Source organism: Astyanax mexicanus, chromosome 20, assembly GCF_023375975.1.
Source record: "Astyanax mexicanus isolate ESR-SI-001 chromosome 20, AstMex3_surface, whole genome shotgun sequence".
Classification (NCBI taxonomy): domain Eukaryota; kingdom Metazoa; phylum Chordata; class Actinopteri; order Characiformes; family Acestrorhamphidae; genus Astyanax; species Astyanax mexicanus.
The window spans coordinates 2,402,031-2,424,426 of NC_064427.1; the positions used below are offsets into that span (position 1 = coordinate 2,402,031).

The following is a 22,396-nucleotide window of genomic DNA, read 5'->3' on the forward strand; positions in this document are numbered from 1 at the left end:
AATGTAGAAAATAATAAAAACAGGCAAGAAATATTGAATGAGAAGGTGTCCAAATGTTTTCTGCTACTGTATATTCATTCAGAAAGGAATTCTCTGTAAAGACGAAAAGAATGTGAACTTTGTATGTGAGAAGTAAAAATCTATTTTTTTCCAGTCCAGGTGTTCCAGGTGCTCCACCCCTCCCAACTGACCACAGGCCATCCTAAATTCCGCTGAGCTTTACATAAAGCTTTGTGCAGTCCAAACTCCCTCAAAACACTGTACATATACAGCTCTGAAAATAAAAGAGCTCTTAAAAATGATGAGTTTCTTTGATTTTACCAAATTAAAAACCTCTGGAATATAATCAAGAGGAAGATGGATGATCACAAGCCATCAAAACCAAGAACTGCTTGATTTTTTGCACCAGGAGTAAAGCAGCATAAAGTTATCCAAAAGCAGTGTGTAAGACTGGTGGAGGAGAACATGATGCCAAGATGCATGAAACAAAACTGTGTTAAAAACAAACCAGGGTTATTCCACCAAATATTGATTTCTGAACTCTTAAAACTTGACAATGAATATGAACTTGTTTTCTTTGCATTATTTGAGGTCTAAAAGCTCTGCATCTTTTTAGAAATTTCAGACATTTCTCATGCAAATACATTGAGTTACGATTCTTTTTACTACAAAGCAGCCATAAGCAGGCCTTGATTTAATCTGTGCATCTTTCTGTCAGTTTACTGAATCTCAGACTGCAGTGTGGAGAGTTGTGGTCTTCAGCACAGCAGGGTGGTGTAAGTGTGGTAAAGTGTGTGCTGTGTGTAGACTGAGTGTGTGTAGCTGCACTGCTGCTGCTGCAGTCGTCTCTGTGCTGCGCCTGAGTTTAATCTTTCCAGACACTTCAGACAATAGTCTGCTTTGGTTTAGAAGAGCACACACACACACACACACACACACACACACACACACATACACACACTGGTGGACTACTATCCATTCTAGAAGGGGAGTGGCTAAAACAAAAAAACATGGATGAAATAGTGTGTTTAAGAATTGAAAAAAGTTGTTTTAACTTTGTGCATCACAAACAACAATTTACTTTTTCATATACCATCAAATACAGTTTTAATTATCCTAAATTTTTGACTGGTACAAATGACTGAACAGATGCAAGTATAAGGATAGAAATTTGTTTTTTTTTTATCTTTGTGCATCACTACAAAACTATACTTGTGATATATGGCACCCATAGGGAACCACATCACACCTTACCTGCACTTTATCTTGTTTATCTTGTTAGCACCACATCCCATTTGCTCTAGTGAAAATGGCATTCCTATTAGATGGTGTCCTAGAAGTCACTTAATGGCATCATTTTCTAATTGAAGTGCAAAAGGGCACCAAAAGTTGGGCATTTATTAAGAAACATTATCATATTATCCCTGATCTAGAGGCACACCATCACAATGTATTGTGGGAAGAAGAATTTTTCTCTACAAGAAGGGCAGCCAGTAGGGCACTTTGACTCTTTTTTGCCACTCTCGAGGGCACTTTAAGGCATTGAATGACTAGGGCAGAGGCGGTTGCCCCCCCTGCCCCCCTCTGAGTCCACCAGTACACACAAAAAAACCTTTTTTTTTCTTTCCCCTGATTCCCCTTTGTGAATTTGCACATCAGTGTCAGTAAGTGGGCCATTACATTGGCCCTGTAAGCATTCCTGCAAGATCTTTAGAAAGTCAAGGTTTTGTGCCAGAAAATGGAGCTGGACAGTGTCAATATTTTCAGAACTAGAGAACTTCAGATGTGACCCTATCAGTGATGTAATTCAGGATGGAGTCAGAAACCCAGCGCTGCTCTTGTGTGTTCCTCTGCTGTTTCCAATTAAGGTAGAATTGCATTTCCATCTGATTAGTTAAAGAAAGAACTGAGCCAAAAGTCAGCATAAAAAACTGTTAACGTGGAAAACATTCTTGTATTAGAGTGTTTGCACATATTCAGGAGCTTTAGTAACACGAATAACACGAGTTTAGATGTAAAACTAAACAAATCTGATCCACAAATTAACATCATCAGAAACATTTCTGCAGAATAACACTTGACAAATGTTTCTGCCGACATACTATATGGAAAGAAGAAATTGGACTCCTGCTAAGATACCTAGATTTCCCAGCAATGGTTAGCAAACCTTACTGAAGCTCAGTGATTACCTGTTACCTGCGGTTTCCTTTTAAGAGCGGATGGATCCGATTCCAGGTTATGTTCAGTCAAAGAGAGAGAGAGAGTGAATGACTATGAGTGAATGAGCTACTGAGCTCGGAGTTTCCTCTTCTGAAGTCTCCATTGCTCCACCAGCCGCTCGCGTTCAGTAAAACTGAGCCGGATCCTCTTTTAGAGGCTGTACGTGTGACGTAAGTACGTAAAGACGCGTGACGTGGCCAGAAAAAGAACTCCGGCGAAAAGCAACCTGACATCCCAGTTTTTAGAATGAATATACAGTATTAGGCTTAGCAGGGATGGTGATTTCAGCTATTTTATCCATATTCTTCTCCACTCAGAAATGCTTCTGCCTTCAGTTTAGAAACTAAATAATACGGACTGGAAGGTCATGGGACACTGGTATAGCATATGTTTTTACTACTCTGCCATCTATTTGAGTTGTGCAAAATAAGTCGATAAGTCATCCCCCGTTAGGTAAGCCGCTGACGCTATCTCCTGCAGAATCTCGGAAAGCCGCAGTTTTATCTGCGGTGCTGACGGACATATGAGGCTAATGAAAAGCATGTGTCGGCCTGCAGACAGATGCGCCCCTGCTGGGCTCATTTGGATCCGTTTCAAACCATTTCTTCTCTAATGTTATTAATGTCGCTTTTATATCAGTGGAGATGAAACTGCTGGAATGACAGTCTGCTCCTTCATCATTCGATATCCTGTCTGTCCCCACTGTCTGCTCTCCATCTGCGCATGTGGCCATCTGTCTGTCTGTCTCTCTGTCTGTCAGACATATGCTTATAATTCCATCAAGGCCTGCTGCTTATTTTATTTGACTTCAGGGATATTTTTAATACAAATTAAACACCTCAAGCACTGAAATAAAACAGCACAGACTTAAATATGACATGTATTAATAAATATTGTATTTAAAGTTCCTTACTTAAGCAGCACCAAGCCACACACAGCTCTGGAAAAAAATAAGAGATCACTTAAAAATGATGAGTTTCTTTAATTTTAACCAAATTAAAAACCTCTGGAATATAATCAAGAGGAAGATGGATGATCACAATCCATTAAACCACCAAGCTGAACTGCTTGAATTTTTGCACCAGGAGTAAAGCAGCATAAAGTTATCCAAAAGCAGTGTGTAAGACTGGTGGAGGAGAACATCCCAACTGTGATTAAAAACCAGGGTTATTCCACCAAATATTGATTTCTGATCTCTTAAAACTTTATGAATATGAACTTTTTTTCTTTGCATTTGCATTTGAGGTCTGACAGCTCTGCATTGTTTTTGTTATTTCAGCCATTTCTCATTTTCTGCAAGTAAAATAAATACTAAATTTCCAATGCTGTCTTTATACTAGTGGTGTCCGTCGATTAAAAACAAATTGGAGTAGTTTCAACAGCATTCTGTGATTAATCGTGATTAAATACACTTTTCCTTCTCTTTAAAACTAAGCTTTTAATAATGGGCATTAAATGTCAATAAATTAACATGTGTTAGATTAGCAAAGTTAAATTTTATTAATATTAGTAGTGGATTTTGTAAAAATAATAATTGTATTAATCAGAAAAATATTCTGTAATCAATCGTGATTAAAATCATGACTATTTTTTTAAATGCTGTTTTAAAGGTTTTTTTCCCTTTATGTTTGGGAGAGAGACAGGATGTTTTTATGCTTTTTACACTGCCAGTAAAAAAAATGCAGGCTGAATTCGTCTAAATGCTGCTAATTTATCAATTCACCTTAAATGCTGATTCTAGTAATGTAAAACGTTTGTGAGTGATTTTAACTGTAGTTACTGAAGTACCTGAACAGGTGAGCCTAGATGTCAAATGAAAAACAACTCAGTACATACAAGTATATAGTGCAAAAATAGAACTTTTAATATGTTTACATTACATTTATCAACAAATATTAATAATAAAAAAACTGGATAAATATAAAAACATTTTTACTGGGTTTATAAATATTACATACGATATTATGCAGCACATTTGGTTTAAATATGTGTATTACAGCAGGGTGAGGCTGCAGGGCTGGAGGAGGGGTTGTCGAGAGGTGGGTCAGTAGTAGGTAAGTGCAGTGTAAGTGTAGGAGGGGGGGTAGCAGTAGGACTGGGAGGGGTGGTAGTGTAAAGATGCTGGAGCTGGCTGGTGGCAGGTGGACAGTGTCCGGGTAAAGGGCAGGTTCTGGATCACTGCTGGAGGGATGATGGTGAAGTGGCTCTGCTCCTCAGAACCCTGACCCTCTCGGCTCTTCTTCCACTTGGTTCTCCGGTTCTGGAACCAGATTTTGACCTGGGTCTCTGAGAGCCGCAGGGCTGAGGCGATCACATGGCGCTCCAGCACCGAGAGGTAGTGGCTGCTCTGGAAGCTTCTCTCCAGAACACGCAGCTGCTCCAGGGTGAAGGCAGTTCGGATCCGCCTGGCTTTGCGGGTCGGTACCGGGGAGTCCGGGGCCGGGGAGTCCGGGGCGGAGAGGCTGTCGGTATCTGCCGGGCTCTCCTCACCATTGATCGAGTCTAAAAATGAGAAGAATGACAGAGAATGAGCTGCAAGAACTTGACGATACGATATGATATATGGTATCGCGATACAGGGGATACAGGAATTAAAATAAAATATATTGCAATACACGATATTATATACTGTAAACGAGGTAAAACTTTGCAATTCTTTATATATATGTACTGTATGTCAGAAAAGGGGGCAAACCCCGCCCCCTGCTGGGTGATGCTGTAAATGTAGCTTTTTAGGGAAGGAGCTCTCTTTCTTAAAAAAGTTTTCTAAAACTTCAACACAATTTTAAGAAATTTAGACATTATTTAAGGTTAAAACTATTAAATTGAGGTAGTCAAATATAATAATTCTAATGTATTATCTAGAAGTCGTGACCATGCCCCTTAATGTCAATGGTCAGTAGTTTTTTATTATTTGTAAAACCACTTTTGACCCACTTTTTGTCTTGGAAATAGAAATAATACACTTCTAATCTAAGCATTTAGAAACTGAAGTGGTCTTAACTTTTTTTTACAGAGCTGTATGTATATTTATAGGTATTATGTTTGTTATTATTTTTTAAAAAGTTATCTAACTGGCCTTTACTCAGAAAAGGTAAAGAAACACATAACTTGTAAACACTGTTCTGGAAAGGTTAGATAAAAAGTTATTAACTTTAATAAAAATAATGTTAATGTATGCCCTAGTAATTAGTAGTTAAACTCACCGGATGTGCTGCTGAATTCTGCATATACTGCAGTTTTTGGGCTTCCGGTGAATTTATTGGGGTCCAGGATGTCCAGTATGGAGAAGGAGGTTGATGAGGAGATGTTTGATGGCTGGAGTTTGGGGTCCTGCTCCATGTTCTTGCTGTTTTAGAGGGAAATCCGCGGGTCTGCAGGTGAATCTGAGCTCAGGATGGAAGTGAAGACCCGCACAGACCCTCCGCATTTATACCCGCAGCACGCACGAGCCTCACGCGCGTGAATTAGCATGTTAAAGCCGCTCTGATACGGTAACTCTTCCGCTTTCTGATGGAAATGCGCGTCTCCGCGGGCGCCACGCTTCCCTGGCTGTTTATTACTCCGGTTAAAACGCGCTGCTCTGAAGGGTCGTGTAGATGTTTTGTGAAGCTCTTGTTCTGATTTGCAACTGTGTGATTTTACGGCACTGCAGCACGAGAGTGATCAGTGTGATGTTAATCAGTCCTCTATTTCTACAAGAAAAGAGCTCAAATATATCACTTATATACAAACACTGAGCTCTGAGCTGTTTTATTCTGTAGTCATATAGATGTTGAGGGAGGTGGATCAGTGTGTTCTTTCTAAAGAGGAAAATTTAAATATTTGATATATGTCAACATAGTAAATAACATATAAATAATACAAATGTAAATATACACCCATAAATCTAAAACCACATCTGTATGAAAAAGCAAACATTTTTAATAGAGATGCAGCGATGTGGTAATTCTAAGCAAATGCCGATATAACTTCAAAGCTTAAAACTTTGAAACTACTAAAAATAACTAAAAAATGAGCTTAAAACAATTAATGTTAAAGTAGTGTGGCCAGCATTGCTAATACAGCTGATAAGCATTGGCTATATCAACTGATGCCATTGGTTCAAAAACATGTTATTAGACAATACCGATAAAATTTTAATATCGGAAAAACAAATAACATAGTAAATAACGTGTAAATAATATAAATGTAAATATACACTACAGCTGTATGAAAAAGCAAACATTTTTAATAGGGATGCACTGATATGGGAATTCTGAGCAGATGCAGATATACACATTTATAACATACAGAGAGACTACACACTCCAGTATAGCTTTAAAACTTTAAAACTACTAAACATAACTGAAAATGAGCTAAAAAACAATTATTTAGAGTAGCGTGGCCAGCATTGCTATAATGGTTTGCAACATTGGCCATATTGACTGATATCGATATAATTCCAGTATTGTACATCCCTAACCTGGTCTATATATCCCTAACCTGGTCAGTATATTGAGAAACCTGCAGACCAACTGCAGCATCAACCAACCCCACATCATTTACTTACTTACATCCAGGTGGAGATATTTTTTGTTTTTTGATCAGGCAGTGTACATGTGTAATATTGGATATCTTCGTCGTCCCAGAATTTCTATATTGGTGCATCCCTAATGATTTGTCATATTACCAAGAATATTGTTATCACAAAAATTATGACATTATTTTAAGTCCTAATGTGTATTAATAAATGAAAAGAATTTGGGCAAATTATATCCAGAGTAAATGTAAGAAACTCTGTGATTTTTATTTTTATTGTGATTTTTCACATTTCACATTCAATTTTTCTAATTTGCAGTTGTACATGCAACTGATCTGATCCCACATTTTTCAATAATAAAAGTAAACAGCAGGCTTGACGACTGTATGGTCTGTGTAAAGTGCGTTGTCGGGGGGTGTGGAGGCCGGCCTTGAGTTGTAAATAATCTCCAAAGCCTCCAGAGGTGGTCTTCTGTGGCAGCTGCCAGAGTCCTCCCAGGTGTCAGCACCAACCATAGCACTGGTATTCGTGGAGTGAAGCTTAGCCGGCCCACCAGGACAATTAGCAGATGTCACCAGTGCTGCTGACCCTCCCTGACCTCCCTCTTTGTCCAGAGAGAGGAGGGTTCGAGGCTTTGCCAGCAAGGGGCCAGCCGACAGGAGTGTGCCCAAAGCTCCCCGGAGTAAAGCACTGTGGGCCGCTCTGTAGGAGATGAGGTGTTCTGGAGTCAAACCGTAAAATAGATTAACCGTATTAACCCCCATTATACGGGCAAATGACACGCTTTTTTGAAGCTCGGTATTCGGACCAATAGGAACAGTCGAAAGCAACTTAGAATTAAAACTCAATTCATGAGTCTTTACTGTTGCTAAGATCCCTTTAACCCTTTAAGACCTATTATTGAGTAACCACTGTGAATTATTATTTGATTGTAATGATGCTAATGTATAAGCTGCCTGTATAAGATCTGAGAGGGAGGATCTGAAGTGTGTGGCCTTTTGCAGTACAAAAGGTTAAGTACAGTAATCAGATAGATCTTTAACACTTGTGCTGCATTAAAGGCCAAAAATCACCCGCCACCATGTTTAACAGCAGAGTTTCAGCTTGAAATTGAATGATTTATTTTGATTAAACTGGTACATTTGGCAGTGTGGGCAGTGTGCCAAGTCCTGCTGAAAAATGAAATCCACATCTCCGTAAAAGTTGTCAGCAGAGGGAAGTATGAAGTGCTGTAAGATTTTTCATGCTTCCCTCTGCTGACAACTTTCATTTTTCAGCAGGACTTGGCACACATCCCACCCTGCCAAAAGTATCAATTGGTCTTATATAATATTAAAATTTTCTGAGACACTTATTTTTGGGTTTTCATTGGCTGTAAACCATAATCATCAACAATAAAAGAAATAAAGGCTTATAATAGATCACTCTGGGCCAGTTGTTCAAAAAATGTAATCCGGATCAAAATTATCCAGATTTGGTAATCACATTTTTTGCTATCCAGGATCAGGTGATCTGTCTTACTTTTAAGCCAGTTTTTCAAAGCAATTTTGGATTGGATCAACCTGATCCAGAAACACAGTTTTCAGGATTACCTAATCCGGATTACTAGCTATGTAAAAAACAGATAGAAGAACCAACAGGGGTTGATGACTCTTTTTCTTGCAGTAACAAGATACTGCTTATTGCAAAACAATACGAGCAATTGAGCGTTCTGCAGAGACGCTTTGCATGACTTAACTATTTGCATGTATTGTCCTGCACAATGTTGCTACCAGACGCAATGTCCCTCTCTGTGATGTTTATGATGCACCTGAGCCTGTTGAAGAACCAGAACAAACTCTGGTGTTCTTTGCAATTGTTCGAATTTTTGACAGCTTCATATCTGATGAATGTTTCCTTGACATTAATATACAGTGATGAATGACAGTGACGTAGATGAAAAAATGAATGTATTATTTTGTTTGTTATTGAAATCTTTTGGGGGGTTTATTTCATGGGGTCAGGATTGTTTTTATTTTTACTTTACTACAGTAAAAGGCTTAATTGGTGGCCTATGTCTACTTTATTACTGTAACGGTTAAACAGGTCAAGTGCAAAATAGAAATAAATGTATATACACTAAATTGTACAAATACATTTTTTTTTACTTTAAAACTTTGATTTTAAAGTTTTACTACATTTTCTTCCTGAAATCCACTTTGAAATCCTACCCCTTGTTGGGATCAGGCTAATCCTGTTTTTTTGGATCAAAGTTATCCAAATCCTACTGAAAAGTTTTGAACAACAGAAACTGAAGGTTTGATCCATTAACAAACTAGGATTGGATTACGTGATCTGATCCGATTTCAGAATGCTTCTTTCCCTTTTGAACAACCCGTTTTCCAGATTTGATCCAATCCGATAACCAAAATCCGATCAGATTACCTTTGAACAACTGGCCCTCTGTGTGTAATACATCTATGTGATATAAGAGTTTCACATTTTGAACTGAACTACTGAAATAAAGTAACTTTTCAATAATATTCACATTTTTTGAGATGCTTTAGTATATATCCCCTTGGTCAATGCAGCATTTTGTAGCTTCTATGGGACATGACAAAAGTCATGGGACACAATAATAGTTCCTGTCCCATATACTGTAACCAGTGGCTCTACTTTTTCTAAACTCACACTCTGAACAGTGCACTATTCCAAAGGACAGGAAAATGCTCGTCCACATACTGCTGCTGCTGCTGTCTCAAGAACTTGCCTGAAAGACACTTCAGATACTATACCATGTCCAGCTGCATCTCCAGACCTATCCCTCAAAATGTGTGGGATACACTTTTAACACTTCTAATCATTTCTACTGCAAAAACTGTGTGGGAATAGTAGTTGGAGCAGCATGGATCTGATGGATTATCACAGAACTCCATTAGGAACCTCTACAACTCTCTACATGCTGAGATGTCTGGCTGATGTTGCACTCTAGCTCAATAAATATGATCACAAGTTAAAGCCCATATCAGTCAAAATTTGAATATTTTTTTTTGCTCCTAGGAACTATTAACTATTAATTTCCCTTCCAAATAGCACTAACACTAGTTTATTGTGTTGATTATAAAAGTAAAACAGAATGTTAGATGTAAGAATGAACGTTTGCAGCAAAACAAAGCATTTTAAATGTATTTTTTTATTATTTTATTCCAGTGCATCTCTTTAAGCTAACTGAGTGTAAAACAGCACAATGGAATCACAGTGAGAGGTTAAGCAGACCCGTTTAAAGGGTCTTCCTTCAGACCGAGCACATAGGGGGCATTTCATTACAGTCTATAACATAAACCGAGCCCCCCGATACCCCCCAGCATTGTCCACACTTCACAGATGGCCAACAATAGATCACAGAGAAAGACACACAAACAATCATGTACTTTAACAATCCGCCCCACCGGCCCCCCCACGTCCCCCTGCCTACTACTGCTATGTTTTACATTCAGCAAACAGGGCAATTCCCTCGTCGGCTGTCTGTCCGCCGCGTTCAACGACAGTCCCTGTAATAATTGTCATGTACATTACAGAGGACAATAGTACTTTTAGACGTAATAGTTGTTTAAACTGCGTTTTACAGGTTTACGATGCGTTTTAGGGTCAGTGACATTTGGTCCTCTGTTCCTAAAAGGAGTCTAGAACTTCCTCAAATAAAGAATCGGCCTTTACTAGTGTAGCACTAAAGATATTTTTTACTTTAACTGGGTTAAAAGTTAAAATGTGTTTGTTATATTGTTTACTGATTAACTATGATTTAACTGATGTTTCTTTTATTATAGGGGTTGAAAGACATTAATTTAAACTTTTTTGATGATTTTTTTTATTTCATTTGTTAATATTCATCCATTTCTGCATTTTAGCAGCCCTGCAACACATTATAAACAACGTCAAGACAGTAAAAAAATCCTATTCCTTCTCAATTAAAAAAACACAGTGTTTTAGGTGGTATTTTGTCCCATTATTATTGTAAATACATCTAAAGGGGTGCAACAGTACCATGGCTTCAATGTAACATTTGTTGTTTCACTATTATCCACACATTCTCAATTGAGTGTAAAATATTATAAATTGAATGTATAATATTTGTATTTATGTACTGAATAAAGTGGAGCATGAACAACCCACTTTAAATCACCACATATTTTCAATACAGTAATATACAGGTCTTAGGACTAAGATGGCCATTCCAGAACATTGCACTTGTTCCTCTTCATGAATGCTTAAGTAGATTCTGAGCAGTGTTTAGGGTCTTGGTTCATCTTCTATAACATCAGAAAAATTATTAGGGATGCCCAAACTTTTTCATACCACTATTCAGCTCTGAAGAACTTCCAGACCTCAAAAAATACAACGAAAATTCAAGTTTATATTCATAAAGTTTTAAGAGTTCAGAAATCAATATTTAGTGGAATAAAGCTGGTTTTTAATCACAGTTTTTTTCATGCATCTTGGCATCATGTTCTCCTCCACCAGTCTTACACACTGCTTTTGGATAACTTTATGCTGCTTTACTCCTGGTGCAAAAATTCAAGCAGTTCAGCTTGGTTTGATGGCTTGTGATCATCCATCTTCCTCTTGATTATATTCCAGAGATTTTCAATTTGGTAAAAATCAAAGAAAATCATAATTTTTAAGTGCTCTCTTATTTTTCTAGAGCTCTATGTGTATTTTGGATTTTTTAATAGTAGCGTGATCTAGCCGATAGAGGGCAGTGTGGAGCAGTCGCGTCTCTCTCGCGAGATTTCCGGCGTGATTTCGTTTTTAAACATGGCTTCTGAGAGCGAGGCGGGCGGTGTGTCTGTGGCTGAGGGAGACACAGGGGAAGGGTGAGATTCAGCTAAAACTGAACAAAACACACACTTTTACAGCGATTTATACACCTTTAACACACCGTACACACACTATTATACCCGTCTCATATAAACCGCGAGCTTTTAGCGCTGAATAGAGGAGCAGGGGCTGAGTTACAGGCAGTAAACACAGGCAGTGTTTAAGGCTAATGATGATAATTCTCTGTGCTCATTTATGAATTACCAGTGTTTATAGAGCTTAACTTGTTTTATTTATGCTTTAGAAATACTACAAATGTTTTTTATAAGTAACTTATTTGGTGTTATTTGGTGCATGTTCTTTCTAATCCCATTTAATATTGACAGGCTTTGCTAGTTGGGTTAACGTTAATGTTTTCATTGTCGTTATTAGCCAGCTATACTTTAGGTGAGAAAACTATAAAGAGGAATTAGTGCCAATTGAAAAATTAAAAAGCGAACACTATCGTGGAATAATGTAAATGCAGTTTACAATACAAGATGTATTGCTGTTTTTTCTCACTAACATGCAGAATACGTGCCTAAATGAAATGCATAACCATTATTACATTACATTTTACTGCACCTGGTCTCTTTATTGGAAAAAAAAGGACACAAGAATTTACATTTTTAAAAAAAAAAAACAATGAATTCGTGTCAGAATTGCTTACAAAGCTCCTTAAAATGCTAGGGTTAGGGTTAGGCATTGTATTTGACTGTGTGGCTGTGCTGCGAATGATCTAATACAAATTAAAACAAATGCACAGGATTGCATTTTGTCTAGGAGTATTTGTGCCAAAATTAAATGTAATCACTGTCCAATCAGAACCCACTACTGAAATTGGGGCTGAGCTGAGAAACCAGTCAAAAAAGCAATTATAGCTGTACTTTAGACCAGAGAAAATGCCTTTTGTGACGAGATATAAGAGGAATAAACATTCTAATTCTATAAATGAAGGCTGGCAGAGTTAGAGACGACTGCATGCTTTTCAGAGTTGAGTAGATTTTAACACAGGCTCGATTCTCGCGCTTGGGGAGTTTTCACACTAGTGTTTATTCTGGACCCTGATACTCTTTCTCCTCCAAAGCTCTGAAATTCTGCATTTGAGCCCAGGAGCGTTCAGTAAAGAGTACCGATCTCTGGTCGGTTGTTCGGACAGTGTCGGGTCTTTATCTGAGGAATTCTTGTTCTCTTTGCAGAGATGCTTCATTTGGAGATCTAACAGCGAACATGGAAACAGAATCCGGCAACAGCAAGGAGGCCATGGTGGGTCCACAGGCTGCTTGAAGAGATTCAGGAAAAAGATCAGTTGGTCAAATCACACCTGTCTGTGGTAATGTATTTTTGTGACGTTCTTCTTTTATCCGGATCCTCAGGATGCAGCCGGTGATGGTGCTGAGGCTGGAGATGCACAGACTGGTTCAGGAGATGAGGAGAGTGGACGGCAGCTGGGCGAGGTGGAGCTGCAGTGTGCGCTGTGCATGAAGTGGTTCACCGCCGACACGTTCAGCATCGATACTGCGTGAGTACGCAATTATTATTATTTTTTTGTGCAATATAGTAATCACTTTACTAAACTCTTGTTTTAATTGGCCTAGTGACCATTAAGAACAATTACAACAGTTTCTTTAGTAAGTTTAATTGAGTAGTGCTTTATTTACACATGTTATTACTGGCACATCTAAAATCATATTGAATAATTTAAATACTTAGAGAAAATTACTAGTTAATTATTCGAACATTGAATATTTGAATCTCTGCAGTGCAGTGACCAAAAACCTCAGTGATATTTTTTACAGATACTGATAAAGTCATAGTATTGGAGTCATAGATATCAGACATTTCAATATGACTCAGACTGTATGTGATCTGCCAGAACACCCCATACTTATCCTTATGTGCGCGATACTGTAATACTGATACGTTATTTCATTCATTAATCACTTTTTGGGGTTCTAATTGGTAATGTTAACATCCAAAGCCAACTTTCATCTGATGCCATGCAGAAAGTACTGGATTAAAAAAAAAAAAAATGTCTGCAGAGAGCTTTTATCTGTTTCTCTAAAAAGCCCTTGCATTAGTTGGGGTAGTTGCTGCTTTGCTTAAATTTGTTTTGAATGTGTTTTCCTTTCTCTTCTCCTCAGAACTTGCCTTCCCTTTATGACCAATTATGTGTTCCACTGCAACGTCTGTCATCACAGTGGAAATACATACTTTCTAAGGAAACAAGCAAGTGAGTGTTTTAGATTGTTCAGGAAGTTTCATGAAATTTTTGTTCTTACTGAAGAATTTTTCTGCAAATGTCTGTCCTGATTTTGGAAATCTTCCGCAGACTTGAAAGAGATGTGCCTCACAGCTTTGGCTAATCTGACGTGGAGGTCAAGGACTCAAGAGGAGCACCCCAAGACCATGTTTTCTAAAGACAAGGTAACATAAAATTAAATTCATGTTGATTTTTTCACTGACTGTGATAAAAACATTTAAATCTTTATTGTTGGTACTCTATGTGACTCTGGTAAAGTGGGCAGGAAAATGCTCACAAATTGCATAGCTCTGTAACCCAAGTCGCATTAGTGTAAAATCCTGTAATTTTACTTCATTGCCTTAGTCCACATGTTCCTCTCACATTCAGTCACAGGTCTGTATCTCTCAGCTTGCCCAGAAATGCATGTGCAAAGCGTGTCCTTTAGGGGAGGCTCAAAGCCAAAATTCCAGCCCCTGACTGCATGTATTTTGTAGCATATCAGAAAATTAACTTGTCATTTTTGTTTCTCAGGATATCATACCTTTCATTGATAAGTACTGGGAGTGCATGACGACCCGTCAGAGACCGGGGAAGCTAACATGGCCGAACAACATTGTAAAAACCATGGTAAATAGACTTGATTCCTACATGTTTGTTGGGAACTGATTCATTGAATTATTGATTTTGGGATGCAGATCATATTCTCTGAGATTCTTCTCACTGTTGGAGTGCTGTGATGTGATTTCAGAGTAAAGAGCGAGACGTGTTCCTGGTGAAGGAGCATCCTGACCCTGGCAGTAAAGATCCTGAGGAGGAATACCCCAAGTTTGGCCTTCTTGATCAGGTACTATTTCTTATTCACTTTGAGTTTATATAAACACACACAGCTGATGGCAAGCTTTCTCTTCCCAATGCGGAATATGGAGCTAAACTAGCATTTCATTTAGAAGGGTTGTGTGTGGTTTGTACTCAAAGTAATTTCAAGGTTGCCAGGTTGCCAGCTACTTTTTAAACTAGTAGGGCATTGGTCTTTACAGTAGGGTGTAATTGTGTGTATTATGCTTCTTTGTAGTTATATAATTGGCATAAAATTGTCTTAAAATTAGGTTAACCACAATTATTGCTAGGATAATCTGTCTAAAAATGATGTATATTTTGTAACAGGCCTAATTATCACAATACAAAACTGATTTACTGTCACAGTTCTTTACCTCTTTGTCTGTTTCAGGATTTGGCCAATATTGGACCTTCATATGACAACCAAAAGCAAACTACTACAGTCACAGCTGCAGGAAATCTCAACGGTAAGACAGATTTGCTCTTATTGTGAATATTTTGTTGAATAACTACATCTAAACATGAAATCCTGTATTATAATTTGTAATTTTTATTTTGTTGGGCGCTCTACACGTTATATTACAGGTGGATCTTCGTTTTCAGGTGAATATGTAGCCTGGTGTCTGTGTGATTAAACTCAAGGCTGCTGTTTTCTGTGCTCCTTTAACCCTTTCTGCTCTCTGGCTTTTGTCCTCGTTATCTGAAGCTTGGCTTTATGGTTTTTTGTCCTAAAGCTTGTTTGGCTGCTCCTTCTGGGCGTCCTGCCCTCAGCCGTCAACCTGCGTCCACATGTGTCCAATAATTCCTGCTTTATCTGTGCTTTCTGTGCTGTGTCTTCTGTGCTGCACAACAAAATATAATTAAAGGAGAAATCTGGTGTGAAACGGACTTGGGTTGTAGTGAAACATGAGAACGAGAACAAACAGTAGTAGAACAGCCCACCTTCATTCTCCACCGGCATTCTGAAATACAGGGCTTTTAGTTGATGCTCCCAACAGGCTTACAGTGCTAGCGACAGGGGCATAGAGTTGCTTAAGCAAAGAAATCACCATTTTTACACCATTAACAACACGCACAAAGTAGCTTCGAACTTTATTGGCAAAATTCTGACAGCCATGACCTTTAAAACGAGATGCTTTATCGTATCGTACACAATATCACCAACATTTTTAAATATTGTGAACGATATTATACCCTGAATATTGTGCCATATCACCCACCCCTAATTATCACATCAGGGTTCTACTAAAAATTCACACTGTTCTCATTTTCCATTATACACCTCTGGAATTGCTATTTATAGGTTTATGTTTGAGTAAAATAAACATTGATGTTTTATTTCATAAACTACAGACAACATTTCTCCCAAATTCCAAATAAAAATATTCTCATTTAGAGCATTTATTTGCAGAAAATGAGAAATGGCTGAAATAACAAAAAATGATGCAGAGCTTTCAGTCCTCAAATAATGCAAATCATTTTATATTTATAAAGGTTTAAGAGTTCATAAATCAATATTTGGTGGAGTAACCCTGGTTTTTAATGACAGTTTTTTTTCATGCATCTTGGCATCATGTTCTCCTCCACCAGTCTTACACACTGCTTTTGGATAACTTTATGCTGCTTTACTCCTGGTGCAAAAATTCAAGCAGTTCAGTTTGGTTTGGTGGCTTGTGATCATCCATCTTCCTCTTGATTATATTCCAGAGGATCCTAAGAACTTCAAAAGTGCACAGATGTATTAGAGATTAGACTGTTTATGCACACAGTACCTTTTGCATGTGTCTTTATGCCCCTATCGCTAACACTGTAAGCCTGTTGGGAGCTGCTGGGGGAGAACTACAACCCAAGTCCATTTCACACCAGACTTCTCCTTTAAATCTAAGTGTCATGCTCTTTGGGATCAGAGTTCAAGCCCTGCTTGTGTTAGCTTGATGCTAGCTGCTGAATGCTAACATGTCTGATACAGTCTCTGTTGATTAACATAAGTGTCTTGATTTTAATAAAATCTGGATTTTGCTTATTGTAGCAAGACTAATGTAGTTTATTGTTTGTTTCCTGGACTTCCTGGTCTTAGAATTAGTTCCTCAAAAGCAAAATCTTTACCAAAATTTACCATTAAATGCCAATGCTAATGGTGCATGTTTTAATATTGTCTCAACAATTGTTTGATGATTTTAATAAGTAAATGTAGTGCAACTTTATACTGCTTTTGAGGAACTAGACCATGAGCATTAGTATTTAATTTTGCTTGTTCTTAGTCGTGTTTTATGTTTTCATGGAGTTCTGAACTCTTTTTATATCTTCTTATATCTTGTAATGATGCGTTTTGTAATATGCTTAATTACTCATTTACAGCAGAGAAACACTATTAGCGGTTTTCCAATAAAAGAACTCTGGTTCTTGAACCAGTTCAGTTCAGGCTATATATGTCCAAATGTTTTCTTATAAATGCTGCATTTGAAATCCGCTATTTTAAAGGAGAACTCCAGTGTGAAATGGACTTTGGGTGTATTAAAATGTGATTAAAGAGTACTTACCTTTGGTTAAATAGCCCTCCTCTGCTCTCTCGCATTATATATTCCATATCTTTATTTAGATTTTAGGCTTATTCTGCTGCAGACAGGCATTTAGTTGATTATTGGTTAATGAAGGGTTATGATTGTGATAAGACAGATGTGTTTTAGGAGCTGTGATTTAAAGCTTCTGTCTCCATCACAGGTGGTCTTCCACCTCCCAGCACGGGGAAAGGCCGAGGAGCCAAACGCAAACAGCAGCAGCAGCAGGACGGAGCCAGCGCTGGAGCAGCCAAGAGGACCCGCAGGTGCAGCAACACACAGTGATCTATTAAAGAAGCAGTTTATAGTATTGATGCTCCACTGACTGACCTCTAATTCTTCTCTTCTCTGCTGATACTAAGACTTAGTCTAATCATGTTAATCTGAGCTAAAGGCTAAAGCTACTGTTGCCATGCGGGTCAGACGAATTTTGTACACTAGATTTTGTACCATTTCTGGTAAAGCTTAAATGGCAAAAAAAAGGAAAAATGTGTGATTTTTGAAAACAGACAGTGGTAGCAGAAACTAAGTGAAATATGATCATATTAATTTTAAAAGAGGTAAAGCATGAAGTTCGGGTTTTTACGTAATTTTTACTTTTCGTCTTATTCTGTGAGTTTATTGGCTGATTGCAAAGTAAAAGTTGAATAATTGCCTCATTACTGACTTAAGGAAACCCTTGAGTTCATGTGAATACATTGATTGGTTTACTGACAGACTCTAAAATTCTTCAGTAATTGGATGTGTGTGAAGTGTATGTAAATGCACTCGTTTAGCTTGCCCAAAAATGCATGTGTACAGCTTGTCCTTTAAGGGTGGACCAAAATGATAATTACACTCCAGACTGTAGGGGGAGAACATTCTCACATTTCTGCTTGTTATGCATATAGCTGTATATTTATCTGTGGTCTGTGTCTGCGTTCTTGTTTCTGCAGTGATCCTCTGTTCTCAGCCCAGCGTCTGCCTCCTCACGGATACCCCCTGGAGCATCCCTTCAACAAGGACGGCTATCGGTACATCTTGGCCGAGCCGGACCCCCATGCCCCTGACCCAGAGAAGCTGGAGTTGGACTGCTGGGCCGGAAAACCCATCCCGGGAGATTTATACAGGGCCTGTCTGTATGAGAGAGTGCTGCTAGCCCTGCATGACCGAGGTACACGGAGCGTCATTGTCAGTGAAGTTTCTCCAGCACTAAGGCTAGGTTCAGCAGCATTAGCATTAGCCACTAACTGCAGCACTAGCTTTTTGCCGTTCAGAATTCCTCAGTCTAGTGCTATCAGGCAGCATTTACGCTTGTAAAAGTACAAGCTGAAAAAATAATTTTTCGACTGATAGACAAATAGCTTAAAGGTATTTGTGCATTTATTTAGTAATATATTTATTAAAAATTCTCTGTCTCTTCTGTTGTGTTTCCTGAAGCTCCCCAGCTGAAGATCTCTGATGACCGTCTCACTGTGACCGGAGAGAAGGGCTACTCGATGGTTCGGGCCTCTCATGGAGTTCGGAAGGGATCCTGGTATTTCGAGGTGACTGTAGACGAAATGCCCCCTGAAACTGCGGCTCGACTCGGCTGGTCGCAGCCTTTAGGTGAGTTACGCTTCAAACAGAGCATTCTGATTAATAAAGATTTACCGAAATTAACATTTCTGTCAGAATACATACAGAATGAAAGATTTGTGCAACAGTTGAATAATTGTATCTATATAATATAGAATTAAATGTAATTTTGTGTTTTACCTCAGCAGGTAAAACTGAGGGGATTTGTAGAGGAAACACAGAGTGCAGTGCTGACTTGCTACTGTTTGTGTGTTACAGGTAACCTACAGGCTCCGCTGGGCTACGATAAGTTCAGCTACTCCTGGCGCAGTAAGAAGGGCACCCGCTTCCACCAGTCCATCGGGAAGCATTACTCTGATGGCTACGGGCAGGGAGACATCCTGGGCTTCTTCATTGAGCTTCCAGATGGTACAGAAATCGCCAGGTCCTTACCGGATACATACAAGGACAAAGTAGGAGCAAACTTTACTTGTTGTATGTTATTAATATCAAATATCTGTACAGTATTTATTCACTATTTATAACTATTTGTACTTTGCTCAGTAAGCATCACATTTTTATGATATAAAATTGTTTTTATTAATGTTATTTTATTTTTGCAGGCACTGATCAAATTCAAAAGCTACCTCTACTTTGAAGAGAAGGATTACGTGGACAAGGCAGAAAAGAACCTGAAGCCAGTTAGTGAGAGCCGAGTGAGTATTACGGGAATCTGTACATGTCTTCAGGTTTGTCACAAAAACAGAATGTATGCAATTTCCTTGAAACTTTTTTATTTTTTAATAATAGTCAGGGCTGGGTACTTTTTATTTATTTATTTATTTTTTTATTCGGCAAAGATACTTTTTTTTTCAAAGTTTTCTTAAATTGTAACCAAAAAAAACAATAATTATTGACACAACGTATTTATTTAGCACCCGAGATGAGAAATCTCATTCTCATACTGTCAACATGAGAGACTCCATCTTTCTGAATCTTGTTGGAACAAACAGTGAGCAGTGTTTGTGGCATTTTATGAACAAAAATCATTGCTTGTGCTTAAACTACTAGTATTTTCCCAACATATATTGAGATATATTATAATATCTCAGGAGAGAGAGTATGGGGGTGGGGGGACGGCGCAAATGAGATACAGACATTGTTTGTTTTAGATGTATTTATGTAAAATATTTTAAACATTTTTATATTCCTATTTTAATGTTTGAATATGCTTAATCAATTATAGGTAGATATATATATATTATGCTAATGCATTCTTAAATAATTTTTTCTGGCATTATTTATTATATGAAATGTATTTTTTGTGTCATCTATTAGTTGTATTTATAAGTTTATATATTTTTTTTCCAGATGATTTTTTACAAGAATGGAAAGAGCCAGGGCGTGGCGTACGACAACCTGTTTGAGGGAATGTATTTCCCTGCTATATCTCTCTACAAGAGCTGCACGGTACGCTACTGACCACCTTCTGCTGATTCATCATCAGATACATTACAGTACATTACTGCTGCTTTGTTACAGTGAGACTTTACAGCATTACAAAACTCTTACCTGAGCGTCTGAAACAGCTCAGTGTGAGACACTAGATGGCGCTATACTCAATACTGTACAGCTTATACATGTGAAAGTCAGACAAGCTGCTGTATTTAAACAATTTTTTATTATTAAAAATTATATATGGTTTATTTATTTATGTGGATAAAAAGACACAATAATTTATCAAGCCTCTGGGAGCATCAGTAAGAAATGCTAAGTCTTTATTTTTAGGACAGATTAGAAGTGTCAGAAAATATACAGTATAACAAATATATAATATAACAATATATAAAATATATATATAAAAAAAAAGATTAGAGGAAGCATGGTTTAATTTAACTAAGGTTAATACACATAGACTAACAGTGATACATTTTCTGATTCGTTTTTTTTAGACTTTTTTCTGTGTAAATGTTATTTTTTCAGGTTTAATGCTTTTTGTCTGCTTTTCTTTACAGGTATCCGTTAATTTTGGGCCACATTTCAAATACCCTCCAAAGGATGTCAAGTTCCAGCCAGTGAGTACAGAGTCATTTGTGAACTTTATTCAAGCTGGGTTTTACACAGTCAGACTTTGTTTTTGGACTATAAGGCACATATAAAATAATTTATTTTTCCCCAAAAATCGACAGTTCGCCTATAATCCGGTGCACCTTACCTTTTAAAAATAGACGTTTATTTATGGTGCACCTTCAAATTATCACATTTCTCTTTGAGGACAGATCTGCACACTCTTGGGATTTTAATTTTAGTCTTGGAGGAGTTCCTGGAGGTGCTGAACAATAGTTGATGCTTTTCATTCACTTTGCTGTAAAGCTCCAGCTCATACCAATTAAATCACCTCAAATCACCTCAATCTCAGTTCATTAGCTTTAGATCAGGGGATTAATGTGGAGGAATAGCACTTTTTTTTTTTAACTGTTTACTACAGATTTACTTCCATGTGTGTCCTTTAATCGTTTTTATGGCTTTAATATTAATCTACAATGTAGAACGTAGATTAAATAAAGAAATAAATAAACACTGAATGAGAATATAATTTATATGTCCAAATCACTGAGCTTTTCAGTGTGACTCTAATTGTCTAATTCTATTCAGTGTGTGGATGTGGATGGACACCTGTGTAAAAACAGTTAATTACAGTATATATTCTTGTTAATTATCTGTGGGCAGTTTTATGTGTATTTGTATGTAAATACTGACCCTCTGGTTTTTGTCCTCGTGTGTAGATGAGTGATATGGGCTGGGGTGCAGTGATTGAGCACAGCCTGGCGGATATTCTTTACCACGTGGAGACGGATGTGGACGGCCGGCGCAGTCCTCCGTGGGAGGGTTAAATTTCTTCAAGTGTAAATTCAGTGTGATGCAAAGCCACAACCCATTCAAGCTAATTCACCATCACATCTCACAGTGTCCTCATACAACACGTCCAACACATACGTGATCCTACACATCCTACACACAGCCCAGAGTCACAATATTTCATATCCAGTGATGTAACTCATAGATGAGCAAAACTGAAGGATTTCTCAGTATTTTTGAGAGTGTGAACTCTTCTGAATGCTTCTCGTTCAGTGCAGACATTTAGAGCATTTCTCCAGGTACACTTATCTTCAGAACTGTATCATTTATGGTTAAACTAGTTTAAGAAAAGTCTGAGAAACTTGAATTAATTTAGCAAAAAAATCTTACCTGAAACATTGAAAAATATATAATAAGTGTTAAAATATACTACGCAAAGTTTCATGCCGTCGTTTCCTTTGCACCTCGTACATTTTGGGGTATAATCGGGTTCAGACTAGTCCAAATCCTAGAAATAGTAGCAAATAAATGGGGTTTCTGTTCAGTTTTCATTCAGTTCTCTCTCTTGTTTCTTGCGTTTCTTCTTTGTTCTTTGTGAGATAGTGGTTCAGCTGTTCTTTTTAGTTGTAAAAAATAATTAATTTGATCATTTGACGTGTTTTCATTTTATTAAGCCTTGTTTTTTACTGAAGCTTGTTTTAATAAAGCTATTCTGAGAGAAAACCTGTGGTACGTTAGTTTAATTTATATTTGATGTATAGTGTGATGCAAAATTTTGACTCC

At 37.7% G+C, this 22,396-nt stretch overlaps 2 protein-coding genes across 4 annotated transcripts; one reads left to right on the forward strand and one right to left on the reverse strand.

The window, feature by feature from the left end:
• Nucleotides 1-4,061: 4,061 nt before the first annotated feature.
• pnx (posterior neuron-specific homeobox) lies at nt 4,062-5,562 on the reverse strand. The gene is made up of 2 exons (XM_015604345.3): nt 5,427-5,562; nt 4,062-4,722 (listed from the first exon to the last, which is right to left on the reverse strand). The coding sequence occupies exons 1-2, from the start codon at nt 5,560-5,562 to the stop codon at nt 4,265-4,267; spliced, it is 594 nt and encodes a 197-aa protein (XP_015459831.3). The 3' UTR covers nt 4,062-4,264.
• Nucleotides 5,511-22,336, forward strand: ash2l (ash2 like, histone lysine methyltransferase complex subunit). Of its 3 annotated transcripts, none has more exons than XM_022680871.2 (17): nt 5,511-5,600; nt 12,778-12,844; nt 12,955-13,100; nt 13,723-13,811; nt 13,911-14,005; nt 14,355-14,450; nt 14,572-14,667; nt 15,052-15,127; nt 15,246-15,263; nt 17,382-17,484; nt 18,154-18,371; nt 18,638-18,805; nt 19,034-19,227; nt 19,378-19,470; nt 20,126-20,224; nt 20,770-20,829; nt 21,541-22,336. In XM_022680871.2, exons 2-17 carry the CDS (start codon nt 12,809-12,811, stop codon nt 21,646-21,648), a joined length of 1,695 nt encoding a protein of 564 aa, XP_022536592.1. In that variant the 5' UTR covers nt 5,511-5,600; nt 12,778-12,808; the 3' UTR covers nt 21,649-22,336. The 3 variants fall into 3 exon arrangements, with proteins under 3 accessions (XP_022536592.1, XP_022536590.1, XP_022536591.1); XM_022680869.2 differs by lacking the exon at nt 5,511-5,600 and adding an exon at nt 11,507-11,595; XM_022680870.2 differs by lacking the exons at nt 5,511-5,600; nt 15,246-15,263 and adding an exon at nt 11,507-11,595.
• Nucleotides 22,337-22,396: the final 60 nt, after the last annotated feature.